Below are 17,036 nucleotides of genomic sequence, written 5' to 3' on the forward strand. Positions count from 1 at the left end.
AGTTCAAGATGCAGAAACAAGAGATTTCAAAGAATGTGTGACTGATTCTAATCTAGTAGAACTGCAGATAAAAGGAAGGAACTTCACATGGACAAATAGGCATGTATATAGCAGAATAGATAAAGCCATAGTTAATGATGAATGGGTGAACAGGATGGCAACACAACATGTTATTGCTATGGAACCTTTGTTTTCAGATCATTCTCCTATAGGCTTGATATTGGAGGAACAAAGGGATACAAGGAAGAAACCTTTCAGATTCTATAATTGTGTAAGACAACATCCAGAATTCAGGAGTAGGGTGCAAGATAGCTAGCAAATTTCAGGTGGAGGTATAAAAAGGGTATGGAGAAATCTGAAAAGGGTAAGGAAAGAGATGTAACAACTAAACAAAAATGAGTTTATGGGGGTTTCTGAGAAAGTGCAAAAGATCAAAAGAGAGCTCATGGATAAACAAAGGAGTATGAGAACATGTCCAAATCCACAAGGCAGCACTGATGAGGAGAAAGCGCTGAGAGAAAAATTGGCAAAGTGGAGTATGATTAAGGAGAATATATACAAGCAAAAGTCCAGAGTACAATGGCTCAAACTGGGGGATGAAAACAATGCTTATTTCTTTGCTAGCGTGAAGGGTAGGAAGGCTCAAAATCAGATCAACATGCTAACAAAAGAGGATGACATTGTTATTAGGGAAGCAACAAGTATCACAAAGGAGGCTGTGGGTTTTTATAAAAAGTTGTTAGGACAATGTAGCAACCACATGCAAGCTACACAACCTGATATATTAAAAGATGGACCAGTTCTTACAAGAGAACAACAATTGTTTCTCATTCAACCATTCAAGGATATTGATGTGAAGGCAACACTTATGAGCATGAGGGATTCAAAAGCACCAGGAGGAGATGGTTTCAACTCTTATTTCTTCAAAAAAGCTTGGCTAATCATACGAGAGGAGTTAACATCAGTTGTTTTACAATTTTTCCAAACTACTGAGATGTATGAACCTATAAATAAGACCTCTGTCACATTAATTCCAAATGTGAAACATCCTACCTCCATAAAAGAATACATACCTATTTCTTGTTGCACTAGTTTGTATAAGATCATTTTCAAAAATGCTCACAAATAAACTTCATAGTGTGATGAACTATCTAGTTGATCCAGGACAGGCTGCTTTTGTACCTGGTAGAATGCTGACTGATAAACTGGTAAAAGGGTATGGTAGAAAAGGGATCTCACCAAGATGTATGTTCAAGATAGATATGCAAAAGGCCTATGACTATTTGGAATGGCATTTTCTGGAGGAGGTATTAGCTGGTATGCAGGTCCCTCAAAAGTTCCTAGGTGGATAATGAGCTGTGTTAGGACTGTCTCTTATAATGATTAATGGCTATCCTAGGGCACCTTTCAAAACAAAGAGGGGGGGGGGGGGGGAGACAAGGGGATCCTCTATCCCCTTATTTGTTTGTCCTTGCTATGGATTACCTTACAAGAATGTTGAAAACATTAAGAAGAAATCCAGAGTTTAAGTACCACCCTAGATGTCACAGGCAACACATCATACAACTTAGCTTTGCTGATGATCTCTTGTTGTTTAGTCGAGGATATGTACCATCAACTACACTCTTGTATGAATGTTTTAAACAATTCTCAAAGGTGTCTGGACTCATAACAAATCAGGCAAAGAGTTGTGTGTATTTTGGTGGTGTGTCAGAAGATATTCAACAATTGATTCTACAACATACATGTTTTGTAAAGGGCTTACTTCCTTTTAGATATCTTGGAGTACCTTTGAGCTCAAGGAAACTGTCAGTAGGGCAATGTCAACCATTAATAGACAAGATAATAGGCAGAATTACATCATGGACTATCAAATTCTTATAATATGCAGGCAGGTTGCAATTGGTAAACAGTGTGCTAACATCTATGCAAGCTTTCTGGACACAATTTTTTTTGTTACCAAAACAAGTACTGAAAAGAGTTGAAACAATGTGTAAAAGGTTTCTATGGAATGGAGAGACACAAGTTAAAGAGAAGGCACTTATTGCATGGGACACACTCTGCTTGCCAAAAGTGGCAGGATGACTTAATGTTATTGATATCTACATGTGGAATAAAGCAACTATGCTAAAGCACTTGTGGGATCTAAGCAAAAAGAAAGACAAACTATGGATTGTATGGGTTCATACCTTTTACCTCAAAGGTAGGAAGCCATGGGAAGTAAGAGCAAACCAGGCTTCTTGGATAGTGAGGAAAATTATACAGGTAGGACAGTGGCTTGAAGAGAAGGGTTTGCAAATTGCAGAAAACATGGAGACAGATGACTTTAGTATCAAAGCAATGTATAAGAAGCTAAGGGGTGATTATATCAAGGTTCCCTGGAGGAGAATGACTTGCAACAACCAGGGGAGTCCTAAATGGATCTTTACATTGTACTTGGCAATAAATAGAAGACTATACACCAGAGATAGACTAGAAAAATGGGGGATCACAAATGATATCTTATGTCCACTCTGCAAGGAAGCAACTGAAATTCATCAGCATTTATTCTTTACATGTATATTCTCAGGAAGGCTGTGGCAAAAGCTCCTGAATTGGCTATCAATTAATAGAGTTAGCAATGGATGGACTGAGGAACTGACATGGGCTGTAGAACATGCTTCAAGCAAAACAATACAAGCAAAGATTTACAAAATGACCTTAGCTGCAACAATTTACTACATTTGGCAAGAAAAGAACTACAGGATTTTTCAAAACAATGAGAGGAACACAAAGATGATCACTAAAGTAATCATCCAAAGCATACATTATAGAGCTAGTATGATACCTAACTTTTTAGGTTTTATGCACAAGCGTAAGTTCTATCCTTAGAATAGGTGCTAGCAAGAAGGAATTTTGATTAGCTAGACTCTGAGAGTGGAAGTTGTCCACATCCAGAGTTTCCAACTTTGTACATATTGCAAATCTGGTAATAATAAATTACAGTTACCAAAAAAAAATAATCTCACAAATGCAAGGACCTGGTCCCTGGCTGAGTTATATCGTCCAGATCTATAATGGGGTACAACTGTAAAGTTGTCGTGTCAGAGGTTGGTGAAGCGTCAGCGTACTACACCAATCAGAATGGACGCAGTTGTTTGTCCAACGGTTAATAACTCTTTATAGTTGACTTAGTCAACATGACAAACAACAAATTAATTCATTAATTCAAAAAGAGGAAGAGAGCCAGCAAGCCTTTCAAGAACTCATGAAGAACATTGTAAGGGACCTGGTCCCTGCAAGATTGCATATACGAAAAGGTGACAAGACAGTCTATCAAAAAAAGTTGCTGGTAGGTGCACAACTTTTCTAACCAGCAGGCTCTCAGCCAATAGTGTCATCTCAAGGAGTTTGTGTTGATTTTATATAGTCTCTTCTCCAAAACACAAACTCAAGATTTGGCAAACAAAAACTTGGATTTTCTCTGAAAATTCATAAGCTTGAAAAGAGAAGGCCATCTTCAAGAAAGAACACTGCTCAACTCAACAACGGGACCTGATAGAGTGAAGAAGAGTCTTTGTTGTACTTTGAGCTTTGTGTCTTAGGTGCTTACATTGTAAATCTACTCCTAAGTTATACATGATAGTAGATCATTTGCTTGTCTAAATATTTATTTTGAGTCGTATTAACTAGAGTTAGTTAGTCGAATCTTCTATGTTTTGGTCAAGCCTTTTACACCATTGTTTTGGTGTTCTCTTGGGTAGAGTTGCCTACGAGTGTCAACTAGAGTTAGTTGATGTGTGGTGCAACAGAGTTGCTGCTCGTTTAAGCTCTTGTCTTGGAGATCGGAGTTGGTGGCTAGAGTTAGCCTTGGGGGTTCTTAAAGTCTAGATCAACAAGAGTTAGTTTGTTTAGTGCAATAGGATTATTGTTTTGGCTCGTTTAAGTAATAAGAGTATTACTTAGTGTGGGATTAGGGTGTTAATCTCACGGTTGTGGTTGTAAACTGTGTTTCGCTTTTGCTTGAGAAAATTAGTGAAAACAATTTGAAAATTCTGTGTGACGGGTCGTGCTTTTACTCCCTTGACCAAGGAGGTTTCCACGTAAAATTCTTGTGCCTGTTTTACATTGTGCTATTTATTTTCTGCACTGTTATTCTGTTGAAGGACCTAGTCTCGTGATCACTGGTGGACGCATACATTCCAACAATAATTGTGCATTTTAATTCTCTTAAAGTGGTAGCATAACGGCAGCATAATTGTCCATTTTAATTCTCTTAACACGGTAGTTTCATCTTTTATTAAATGAGATAATTTCGAGTTTTTTTCAATATTGCATGAATTTTAAAATAAGAAAAAGCTCAAAAAAATGAGAAAAAAGATAAATAAGAATCCTAGCTTTTGAGAGGTGCCACATCACATATCTTATATCCAACTTTATATATATATATATATATATATTCCATAAATTCAACCCTTAAATAACAAACAGTACGCAAGTAAAATCTAAACTTAAACAAAGGAGAAGGAATAATATTGTACTGTTTTTTAATTAAGGAATTCAAAAAAAAGGAATAATATTACCTTTTACCTGAGAAGATACTCTAAAGTCCAAACAAGAAATAAAAAGTGTTACTCCCTCCGCCCACTATTGTTTGTTATGTATACTAAAAATAGTTGTCCAAAATTTTTATTGTCAATTTAAACAATCAAGAAATAATTAGTCATCTTTTTCCAATTCTGCCCTTAATATTTACATAACTACTAATTTCAAAAAGTAGTCATTTTAAAGTTACAAGACTACTTTAATGTGAAAAAGTTACTTTTACCGTTTTCAAAAAGTACAAACCATTTTAATAATGATTGATAGTAGGGTTATATTAGTCAAATTGCACATTATATTAAACTTTTCTTAAGGGTTGTGCATTATCTTACATTGACAAACAATAGTGGACGGAGGGAGTAGGTTTTTATGAAGTCAAAATGAAAAGAACAAAAAAGAATAAAATGATAAAGTTATCTGATGGTGTGATTTGGACTTTTATAAAGAATTAAAATATGAAAAGGCTATACAAAATATATCTTATGGAACCTCAAAAGACAAACAATAAATGTTGAAATATGAAAGGTTGATGTAATAAATTAAAAAGAGTTTGCCAAATAGCTTACAATAACTACTGCAAATAAAACTGTACAATGTAGCTGAAACTATTCAATTATAGAAGGCATTATTATGGTAGAATGACCATTTAATTTCACATTATATTTTTGTATAGATGAATTTGGTCTAAAATGCAGTATAATTAATTGCTACTCCTTAAATTCTACGTAATTTGATTAGAGTTAGGAAGAGATAATTCTTGTAATTGGTAAATAAACAGCACTTATTACTAATGGTGATATTTAATAGAACGTATGTTTACAATTTTTGTACAGAATATTGTATTAGTAGTGTTTTAGTGAAAGGGTAAATAGTCAATTTAATATAATCAATAGGATATTTGATTTGATGTAGGGGTAAAATGGTAATTCAATTTTGTACTTTGGAGCTTCTCATTTTTAATAATAAAATAAATAAATAATGTAACATGATATAACATGAATATAAATATGATATGATAAGATATAATATGATATACATTATCGAATAAATCACTCTATATACATTTGCGTGAATTTGATCTACATAGAACAATTTTTGCAACTTTTTAAATTCTCCATAATTTGGTCATTGTTGCGCCCAAATCGCACACGCAAGTGTACGTGATCGTTCAAGTATTAAAGTGACTCTTATAAAGAGCCGGGTATCGTATCCACAGAGACTTACGATTAGAATAACTTGATTGTTCCAATATATTCAGCTAAGCACAAGTGTTATCAAGATTGCAAGAGTGATTTATCTTATAATCTAAAATTTAAGCAGAATTAAACAAGCGCGATTCAATTTCAAGGGTTTCAAACAATGATTAGGTAAAGTCCAGGGCTGCAGCTCTTATTAAGATTCATGCAATTATATTGTTTAAATGGTTGTTAATCAATTATCGAATCAATGATCACAGGGTTAAATGTATGATTATGGTCGCCCGACCTCTAATCGCCTATGATAAATGACAACCTAACTACATCGTTGAGCGGGGATAGGTTGGACCAAGTACCGAGAATTACGATTTCTTCTTGTATAGTGACCAAGCATGATTCCTAGGTATATCCCTATCCTAGATACAAATTAACCCCAATTATTAAGAGAAAATCATGCTCCTTATGCCCTCTGTTCTATCCTCTTATTCCTCTCCCGAGTTCAATTCGGACAATGTGTTTATTTCAATGGTGATCAGGCACGAAATACAAAAAATAAGAGCATAAGAAAGATTCATATGATAATCAATATTAACCCAATGAAAACTCAATAGATTACAATCATGTTGTAGCAACAACCCTAAAACTAGGGTATTTAGCTAATCATAACAATAGTTTCGATCAAGCAATGTTTAATTATCATAAAGAGATTGAAAGTAAAAGAGTTTAGGAAAGAACCCTAAAAAATGATGAAATAGCTTTCCAGGTCGTCGTTCTTCAAAACCCAGAAAAAGAATGTTTTAATAAAATAAAATAAAATATCAACCTATTTATACTAAAGTCGAAACGGCCAAATCTGGCACATAGGGCGCAATGCGGAGAGGTCTTTAAACTTCCACTCGAACACTTTTGCTCTTTTCGGCGACACGGCTGCTAAACGGACCACTCTGGTTCAAATGTTGATTCTCGCACAAAATTAACATTTCCTCTCCGCGACGCGGAGAGGATACGAAAAGTTCTGTCCCAAATTCTAATGTGCACCAAGGAATGATATTCCTTTCCGCGATGCGGAGAGGATACATATGTAAGTTGTTTTGTTTCTTATTCTTCTTTCTTGCTTCTTTTCACTTGTGTCTCCTTGTGATTCCCGATGCCCATTTCAGTGCTCGTTTCTCCGTTAAAGCTTACCTGCACAACTAATCATGTTGGTCAGCTCATATACAACCAAAAGACTCGATAAGACTCTAACCAAACACAAATTGATTTCAAACATGGCTTAAATATGGGCATTATTAGATTTCTAGGCATATAAATACGCCTAAGATCACTACCCCACACTTAGAGCTTTGTTCGTCCTCGAACAACTTACTAACTACTCCTAGACCTAGACTCCCTATTACGGTATTTGTGCATCCACCACTTTCTTCCAAGGATCTGTAATCAGTTTACACAAGCATGATTTCATTCAAAATGGGCATGACTGATGTAGTTGACTTGACAACTTTTTGCAACCAACACATTAAACAACATGTGCACCATTACATATCACGTATCTTTCATACAACAGGTGCCCTTTACTCCAAAGAATAGTCCACATACTCAACTCAGCAAATTGAATATGGTTTAAGGACTTTGCAAACATAGTACGCTCTCACTCAACAAAGACATCATACATGCATTCATTGAGAACCATAAGTTTGTTCATTATGTACATCTCCACTAATAAAGTGTGTTATGCTCAAAATCAAACAAGACTTGTTAGGGTTGTAATGTAGGCTTGCGGTAAGGGAGGATTCATTTAGATAAAATTAGTGATTTATCCTCCTTAATGCACCATATTCAATTTCCTTCCAAGGCCATTATTAAGGTACTCTCCAAGTTAGCCACCTTTAACTTAGGCTTTTAACCTTAGTCGAAGTGCACAATGTCCTAAGGACCAGGGCAAATCTCAGATTTAAACTTATGGGGCATCATTTTACTACCTCTTTTCTCTCTTCCCCACAAACTAAACATTTCCACCCTATTTACTCTTTCCGCCGGTTTTACTTCTCCTCTTAACATAGTGCATTAGGGATTTGGGATCGAAACTAGCGGTACAACAAAAGGGATTCAGCTTAATTACGTGGGTTAGAAAAAAAATCAAGGCTACAAGGCTCAATGGGGATATACTAGGGATATTATTTCTGAAAAGGCTAATATTCAAGACAATTCAAAGAAAGCCTATTCTCATCTTTTAAACAAAACACCACTTTTATTTCTTTTCAATACATGCCGGGCAAGTTCTAGACTTAGATGCATTACATGGTTACTACAAAAACGCACTGCTTATGGCACAAGTTCTACTCAAGAATGGATCAATCACAACAACACAATCAGTTTATGCACAATGTTTAATTTAAGCTTATGTTGCAATCATTAAAGTCAAATACACACGTTCAAATGCAAACATTCATACATCAACTTTAAATCATGCTTTCATACATTTTCCTTTCGGAGTTTCACGCTTTAGCACATACCAACCTAAGACTCAATGACGAAATTGCCTTTCAGATGGTCGTCATCCATCTATCATTGGGCAATGTGACTCAACTACGACTAATGACTCAATCCTAGAAAGACAAAATATTTTTGTATTTTGCACGGTTCAAAGGGACTTGGCCAAAGAACCGAAAACTACCTCCAAGGAACCCAAAATAAAACAAAACAAATAAAAAGCAGACTAACAATGTTCAAAAATATATACAGACCAGATATGATTTTCACCCTCACCCGACACTTAAACATTAGCACTGTCCCAAGTGATTTACAAAAATTAGAACAATACAAGAGGTAAGGTGAAAACACTTCCATCGCATCACCCCATTCGGCCTCATCACCGGCCTGAACGGGGTCCACCTCTTCATCAGAATCAAACTCTACGTCTAAGCCAGTGCATAGTCTATCCTTATCGGTGGGAATGTCATTGTCCACCAGCTCATGGAACTCCAGACCAATGCCAAGCAGGGGCTTGGCGTGGGCATTCAGTGGATAGCGCCTCTCAATGTCACCCAATTGCACGTCAGTGGAAGCCAGACAACCATTCTGGTGGCGCAACATCTCTAGGCCATACATCCTAGCCATGATAAGCTCATCCCGCCTATTGCGCTCTGCAGTGGTGAGACTGGGGCCAAACTCAGTGTCGGGCCCCTTGGTCCTCGTGATGTCCACCGGTGCTGGGAATAATGGTGCCATATAGTCCACGTTCTCTTTCGGAACATCTTTAGCATGAAACAACTTTGTAATTAGGCCACTAAAAGCAGACCTCCGCCCTTTATAAACTCGGTCCTTCTGCATCGCTGATTTCAGCACAACCCAATGTTCACCTCCGTGACTGACATCAAGGCATAGACTAAACATACATTATCCCGATTGATATCTGTGTAGTGCAGTCCCGGTATCAAATAGTGCATCATAATTTTCAGCCAAACCCGAGCCTCCCTAAGCAAGTGGGCATAGAGGAGAGATTGGTGATATTGCTTCCCACTATGCTTAGGCCATTACACTATCGACTGTGGGCCGTAGAGAGTATGTTGAATGGCCCGGTATGGTGGGCGTATGTTCAGCCCTGTAAGCACCAGTGGGTCCGCATTTGGTGAAGTCCCCACAATGTCATTTAGGACTGCAGGAGTTATAGTCACATTTACACCTCGCACAGTCACAAAATGTGATCTTGCGTCTGGCGCCCAGTTAGCGTAAAATCGCGTACCATGTGTAGGTTGCACTCTCCCGACTCTGGGAAGATAAACTCCATGTGCAGCTCACGGATTCACCTCAGTATCTAGGGGAACTCCCGCGCTAAGCTATCCCTGTCAATACACACATCAAAAAAATATCTAGCTCCAGTGTGCTTCTTCCACCATATCTTTCCTTCTGTGGCAACAACTTTCACCCCGAACCACCTGGTTTGGCCCTTTGGTACTGCGGGTGCGGGAGGTACATTCCCCCACTCTGAACACGCTTCCTCTGACTAGAAGTTGCCACTTCCTTACCGAGTCGATGAAATCTAGACATGATATCCTGTGATACGCTCAAATTACACCTCCTTACAGAAGTATAAGCGATCGTTATCAAGTAAAGAACCCAACTTGTAGGTTGGGATCGATCCCACGAGGAAAATGGTTTAGACTTTACTTTAACTAATAATTATATTCAACTAGTCAAATTATTTCCAGAAACAGGTAATAAAAGGAGGGTTGTGCTTGTGTGAAACAAATAGTAAGAACTTAATAAGTAATCAATAATCAAACGCAACTTTGGTTGTTATCAAGATAAGAGAAATAACTAGGGTATACGTGTTCCCCACAATCTCATAACGCAGTAATCCTAGTAATAGCAATCCTTTTCTAGTGTATTACATGCAAAGTGATAAGTTAGGTATCTCTAAATCCTTGGTCGGGCATCTAGAGAATTTCACCCCGCACCTTAGTCCGGCTACGTGTGTATAATTTACTAACCCTTACCTTTACCTCATATTAGACATCATAATCGATGTTTGGCTTAGTTATTACTTCGCACCAATCGACACTAGCCTATTAGATAGTATCACACTAAATCTATGTTGATAATTCTTTTCTTGTTAATTACCTCCTTGGTCCGGCAAGTAGTAACAAGGCGAGTTCTAACGTTGGCCACCGTTAAAAAGACTTCTAAACGAAAGAATTATCAATACATGCAACTCACTATTCAAGATTTGCTTATTTACTATTCATACTTTGTTAATCGATCATGGTTCCCACAACCCTAGTTGTGGGTTTAGTTACTCATATTTGCAAGAACACAATTCATAATTGTAGATGAAGAAATCATGAACTTACGTAAAGAGAATGATAAACCTAGAAATTTAACTTGAATTGCAAAGCCAAAATCTTCAAAACGAACTTGGGAAATCAATAATTGCTAAAGTTTGCAAATTAATCTCCAAAGTTACAAAGTAAAACTAGAATAATAATGTCTAACCCCCAAAAACGAGGTTTACATGTCCTATTTGTAGAAAACAAATCCTAAATAAAAAAAGAAACAAATTAAGGAAAGTTTTGTTCAGGTACGCGTCTTCAATCCACGAGACTGACTTACGGACCATCAATGTATCTACGGTCCGTAAGTTCCTTCCGTCAATCGGGACTTAGAAAATATTTCAGCTTCCAAAAATCAGCTTCTCTGAAGCAGACGACGGACCAGCAGTACGGACCGTAGATCTATCTACGGTCTGTCAATCGTCTCCGTAGCTCCATACTTAGAATCTTCAAAAATCAGGTACTGGAACCCTCGCAATATCACTCTACGGATCAACAGTACGGTCCGTAGATCAATCTACGAACCGTCAATGGGCACCGTGGTTCCACACTTAGTCAGATTTCCCTGATTTGTCCTTAATACCATGCCTGCTGATCTACGATCATAACCTAAGGACCGTGAATGGACCTACGGTCCGTAGATCACCTCAGTGGATGCCCTTTTTCTGCATTTCCTTCAGCTGTCTCTAAACTTCCGCGCCTGAACACCTTTCCTACAAAACATGATAAAAACACATAAAAACCAATATAAAAAGGCCCTAGACACACACAACTTGTAAGTGAAATGTATTAGAAATACCGTAAATTCACGGTATATCATCCTGCAATAAGATCAATTCAGATCCAACATCTACTCAACAATGATAAACATGGGTGGTGTGCAAACACCACCCCACACTTATTGCAAGGCATTCTCTAGACGAGGGAATCAAACTTCCCACAAGCGTACACAAATAAACCAACAGCAAAACACCACACGACCTCTACACATGTCACATGCACGTACCAAATTCAACAACGTCTACTCAATGTTTCGGGACTCACAACTACACTTCATACAATGATTTACCCCGAGATGCTACTCAAGAATTCACACAATTATATGCACACACCCAAGCTATACCCATAATTCATGCATTAATCAACAAAGTATTGTCTACTCAAGAATTCGACATACCCGCTATAAAACTGCACAAGTCACACAATCTTCCCATTACTCATCACATGCCCACACACAACAGCGATTGACTAATTCAATTCAAGATTACGAAATAAACACAACCATCATAGTAGTAACGATTCTATTCAACCACACAAACACATTAGCCAAGCCAGCCTGTTTAACCAAACCCCTTCAAACCTACAACCCCCATAAGATCAACCAAGGGCACATTCTACTTAAGAATTCGAAAGCGCCTATATTAGTAGCAAATATTAGCAAACACCCCCACCACATACACAAACATCAAACAATAGCAACACACACTCAAACACCCCCAACATCGCCAGAAAAAGAAATGAAAATGCATACCTGGAGTAGTGTAGTTGCNGCAATGGTCTTCAAGTGCCGGCCACGTCCAGGGTGTAGGCTCGGGTCGTGACACACAACTACACTTCATACAATGATTTACCCCGAGATGCTACTCAAGAATTCACACAATTATATGCACACACCCAAGCTATACCCATAATTCATGCATTAATCAACAAAGTATTGTCTACTCAAGAATTCGACATACCCGCTATAAAACTGCACAAGTCACACAATCTTCCCATTACTCATCACATGCCCACACACAACAGCGATTGACTAATTCAATTCAAGATTACGAAATAAACACAACCATCATAGTAGTAACGATTCTATTCAACCACACAAACACATTAGCCAAGCCAGCCTGTTTAACCAAACCCCTTCAAACCTACAACCCCCATAAGATCAACCAAGGGCACATTCTACTTAAGAATTCGAAAGCGCCTATATTAGTAGCAAATATTAGCAAACACCCCCACCACATACACAAACATCAAACAATAGCAACACACACTCAAACACCCCCAACATCGCCAGAAAAAGAAATGAAAATGCATACCTGGAGTAGTGTAGTTGCAAAAAAATGGGGAGGGGGGGAGGAAGGGTTGAAGTGACTTCACGTTACGGATTGAGTAGTAAATTTCTGCTAAGGGAGGAAAGGGAGGGGGAAAATTGCAAACTTGGGAAGAAGAAGGGGGCTTCAGGGCTGAGCATTTGGGGTTATGAGAGGAGTGTATCGGGTATTGAACTAGAAAATGGGTAAAACCCGTTCTTTTATTGAAAATTGCAAAAAACTTACCTAGGTGCGCGACGCGGAGAGGACACGGAGTGTTCTGCCTCGCGAAATTAATTAAATTTCACGAAGACAAAATTTTAACACCCCTCCACAAAGCGGTCATGTTACGCTGACCCCTTTTTCTTGACGTAAATGTTAATCCTCGTCGAATCCAAATTTCAGGGGGCCCTCCACGATGCGGGATGGTCACGAAGCGTTCTGCCTCAACTTGGAAAATTAATTCCAAGTTAGGAAAAAGTCAGCTGCCACTCCGTGATGCGCCATGGGTCTTAAATCCTGGTTCCTGGACATTTTAAGCTCCAAAACCCATTAGTACAAAACACAATGAGTTGCCTACCATCCAACGCCTTATTTTTTGTCGTGGCACAACTCATATTTTTGTATTTTTCTAGATATATCATATTTTTTACTAATTCCTAAGAATTAAAAATAACAAAACAAAAGAATAGAAATCCTAGTTATTTTTAATATCACGGCATGACCCATATTATGACTCATTCGTCATTCAATGTGAGCGCTTCAAGCTCACGATTAACATCATTTCTGAAGTAGTGCTTCACTCACTGCCTATTTACAAGGAAGGTAGAACTCTTGTTCTTGTTTCTTAGCTCCACAGCTCCATGTTTAGTCATTCTCACTACTTCAAACAGTCCACTCCACTTAGACCAAAGTTTTTCGTGGAACAACTTCAATCTTGAATTAAACATCAGCACCAATTGACCAGGCTCAAAGGTGCGTGACACAATATGTTTGTTATGCCACCTCTTGGACTTCTCTTTGTAAAGCTTAACATTCTCATAGGCGTGGAGCCTGAATTCTTCTAACTCATGCAGCTGTATTATACTTTTCTTTCCAGCTAACTCAACATCCAGATTTAACTTTTTGATCTCCTAATATGTTTTATGCTCCAATTCAACTGAGAGGTGACATGTTTTTTCAAACACCATTCGATAAGGAGAAGTCCTTATCAGTGTCTTGTATGCAATTTGGTATGCCCACAAAGTATCATCTAACTTGTCAGCCCAATATTTCGTTTGGGAATTGTCAGCCCAATATCGGTGTCTTGTATGCAATTCGGTATGCCCACAAAGTATCATCTTGCTCAATGGAATCTAATGCCTTCTAGAAATGGTGCCCATAATTTGACACTGATCACAGCCCTTCACAAACATAATATTTTTAAATAGAGTAGACCAAAAGAACCCAGATTGCAATACCTTATGTGTAGTGTGTTCTCCTCCGTGATGTCCACCATATGGTGAAGAGTGACAACTCTCCAACTTGTGTATTGCCTCATGTTCAGCTACACACCTTCGCACCATCTGATCAGGTCCCTGCTTGAATAAGAAGGGTTCATCCCATATATAGAAGCGTGCCTCATACTCCATCCTCTACTTTTGATGTATTGATGCCCCAGGTGGAAATAAACCACTCACCAAAAAATTTACAATGTCAGCATACCAAGGCACTTGAGCAAGGTCCAACGAAAGCAATTGCTCATCAAGAAACTCTTCACGAATTGCCCTTCATTCTTCACATGAGATGAGTCCTCCAATCTGGACAGATGATCAGCTATCTGGTTTTCAATTCCCTTCCTATCTTTAATCTCCAGATCAAACTCTTGTAAGAGCAATATCCACCTAATCAGCCTCGGCTTGGCATCCTTTTTATTAAAAAAATTCCTGATTGCAATAGGATCAGTGTAAACTACAACCTTGGTGCCTACCAAGTATGACCTAAACTTATCAAAAGCAAACACTAATGCCAACATCTCTTTCTCAGTGACAATATAATTTGATTGGGCTGCATCAAGTGTCTTGCTAGAATAGTAGATGGATTGAAACACCTTATCTTTTCGCAGCCCAAGCACTACCCCAACCGTTGTATCACTGGCATCACACATAAGCTCGAATGGAAGCTCACAGTTAAGAGCAATCAGAATAGGAGGTCATATTAACTTCTTCTTCAACAACTCAAATGCCTACAAACACTTTTCATCAAATACAAACTTCACCTCTTTTTCTAACAGATGCACATGGGTCTTGCAGTCTTAGAAACGTCCTTGATAAATCTTCTGTAAAACCCAACATGCCCCAAAAAGCTTCTAATTTGACTCCCTTCACTGTGATGGGTGGTGGCAACTTCTCAATAACCTCCACTTTGGCTTTGTCAACTTCTAGCCTATTCTTGGAGATTTTGTGCCCCAATACAATCCCTTCTCGAACTAAGAAGTGACATTTTTCCCAGTTCAACACAAGATTTGTTTCTTCACACCTGGCAAGGACCCTGTGAAGATTAGACAAACAAATGTCAAAAGACTCACCAAACACCGAGAAGTCGTCCATGAACAAAATCCTCCATCATATCATGAAAGATTACCATCATGCATCTCTAAAATGTCGATGGTGCATTCCATAATCCGAATGGAATACGTTTGAACACATAAGTGCCATACGGATAAGTGAAGGCAGTCTTCTCCTGGTCCTCTGGTGCAATAAAAATCTGATTATAACCTAAGTAGCTATCCCGGAAGAAGTAGTATTCTTGCCCCGCTAATCTATCCAACATTTGTTCAATAAACGACACCGGGTAATGGTCATTTCTAGTGGCATCATTTATCTTCATGTAATCCATGCAGATGTGCCACCCAATTACTGTCCTTATGGGGATCAATTCGTTCTTCTCATTGGTTACTACCATCATTCCTTCTTTCTTGGGCACACACTGTACCGAACTCACCCATTTACTATCTAATATGGGGTACACGACCCATGCATCTAACCAATTGATCACTTTTTTTCTCATCACATCCTTCATCATTGGATTTAGTCTCCGTTGATGCTGTGCACTCGGCTTATGCCCTTCCTCCATGTAAATTTTATGCATGTACAACGCGGGATTGATTCCATGGATGTCGGACATTTGCCAACCCAAGGCTATTTTTCTCTTCCTCAATATGATTAATGCTACTTCCACCTGAGAATCAGATAATGTTGTAGACAAAATAAATGGTAAGGTCTTATCTTCACCCATGAATGCATACCTGAGGTGGGCTGGAAATGCTTTTAACTCCAGCTTGGGTGTTTCTTCAATAGAGGGCATGGGTGGAGAACCCAACACCCTATTTAAATTGCATCGATCTCTTGATGTACGTGCAAGTGCCACATCAAGAAATTGCATCATTTCATGTGCCTCAACATCCCTATAGATATCATCTCCTACTAGCACTCGCTCTAACGGGTCCTTGGTCGCAATATATCGAGCCTCTGCCGTAAGATCTATAACAGTTATTTCAGACAACTCTTCATATACAGCTGGGAGCTTCAATGCCTTGTACACATCGAACACCTCCACTTTATCATGTGCCCACATAATGAGTTACCCATTTGCAATATCTATCATAGCACACCCTGTAGCCAAGAAAGGTCTTCCCAAGATGAATGAGACCTCAAGATCTGGCTCAAAATCCAGCACTACAAAGTCTACTGTCCTACTTGCACTAAGACATCCTCTACAACACCCTCAGGCCTAGCAACAGATCTATCAGCCAACTGTAAGATGATGGTAGTAGGTTTAGGACTACCCAACCCCAGATTTTTATACAACAAAGTTGGCATCAAAATTTATGATGGCCCCTAAATCACACAATCCTCGCACATGGATGCTCTGCCCTATAGTGATCTGAACCGTAAAGCTACCCGGATCTTTTAGTTTCGTAGACAACTTATTTTGGATTCAGGAGCTGCACTTTTCAGTAAGTGATATAGTCTCATATTCAGCTAGCCTCATTTTGTTCGCCACAATCTCCTTCACATATTTAGCATACCTGGGTATACCCTGCAACATATCTACCAATGTAAAGTTAATATGAACTTGTTTCATAAGAGAGCAAATTACCAAAACATTCATCCTCCTTCTGTTTCTTGAATTTTTTAGGGAAGGGGGGAGGTGGTTTCACTATTGGTTGCACTATTTCTTCTTGTGCAACAACCTCACTCTCCTTGGGTTCACTCCTTTTACTCACATATTCAATATTTCTTTTCTTTGGAGCCAACTCCTCCAACTGCAAACCAATGCGGGTACCTACCACATTTACCTGC

General features: G+C 38.5%; 2 protein-coding genes across 2 annotated transcripts; one reads left to right on the forward strand and one right to left on the reverse strand.

Moving 5' to 3' along the window:
- Positions 1-403: 403 nt before the first annotated feature.
- Positions 404-2,085, forward strand: LOC125845909 (uncharacterized). Its single transcript, XM_049525397.1, has 3 exons — positions 404-996; positions 1,139-1,317; positions 1,892-2,085. The coding sequence occupies exons 1-3, from the start codon at positions 404-406 to the stop codon at positions 2,083-2,085; spliced, it is 966 nt and encodes a 321-aa protein (XP_049381354.1).
- A 12,295-nt stretch (positions 2,086-14,380) lies between these two features.
- LOC125845910 (uncharacterized) lies at positions 14,381-16,308 on the reverse strand. Its single transcript, XM_049525398.1, has 3 exons — positions 15,392-16,308; positions 14,946-15,222; positions 14,381-14,854 (listed from the first exon to the last, which is right to left on the reverse strand). The coding sequence occupies exons 1-3, from the start codon at positions 16,306-16,308 to the stop codon at positions 14,381-14,383; spliced, it is 1,668 nt and encodes a 555-aa protein (XP_049381355.1).
- Positions 16,309-17,036: the final 728 nt, after the last annotated feature.

Source organism: Solanum stenotomum, chromosome 11 (genome assembly GCF_019186545.1).
Source record: "Solanum stenotomum isolate F172 chromosome 11, ASM1918654v1, whole genome shotgun sequence".
Taxonomy (NCBI): domain Eukaryota; kingdom Viridiplantae; phylum Streptophyta; class Magnoliopsida; order Solanales; family Solanaceae; genus Solanum; species Solanum stenotomum.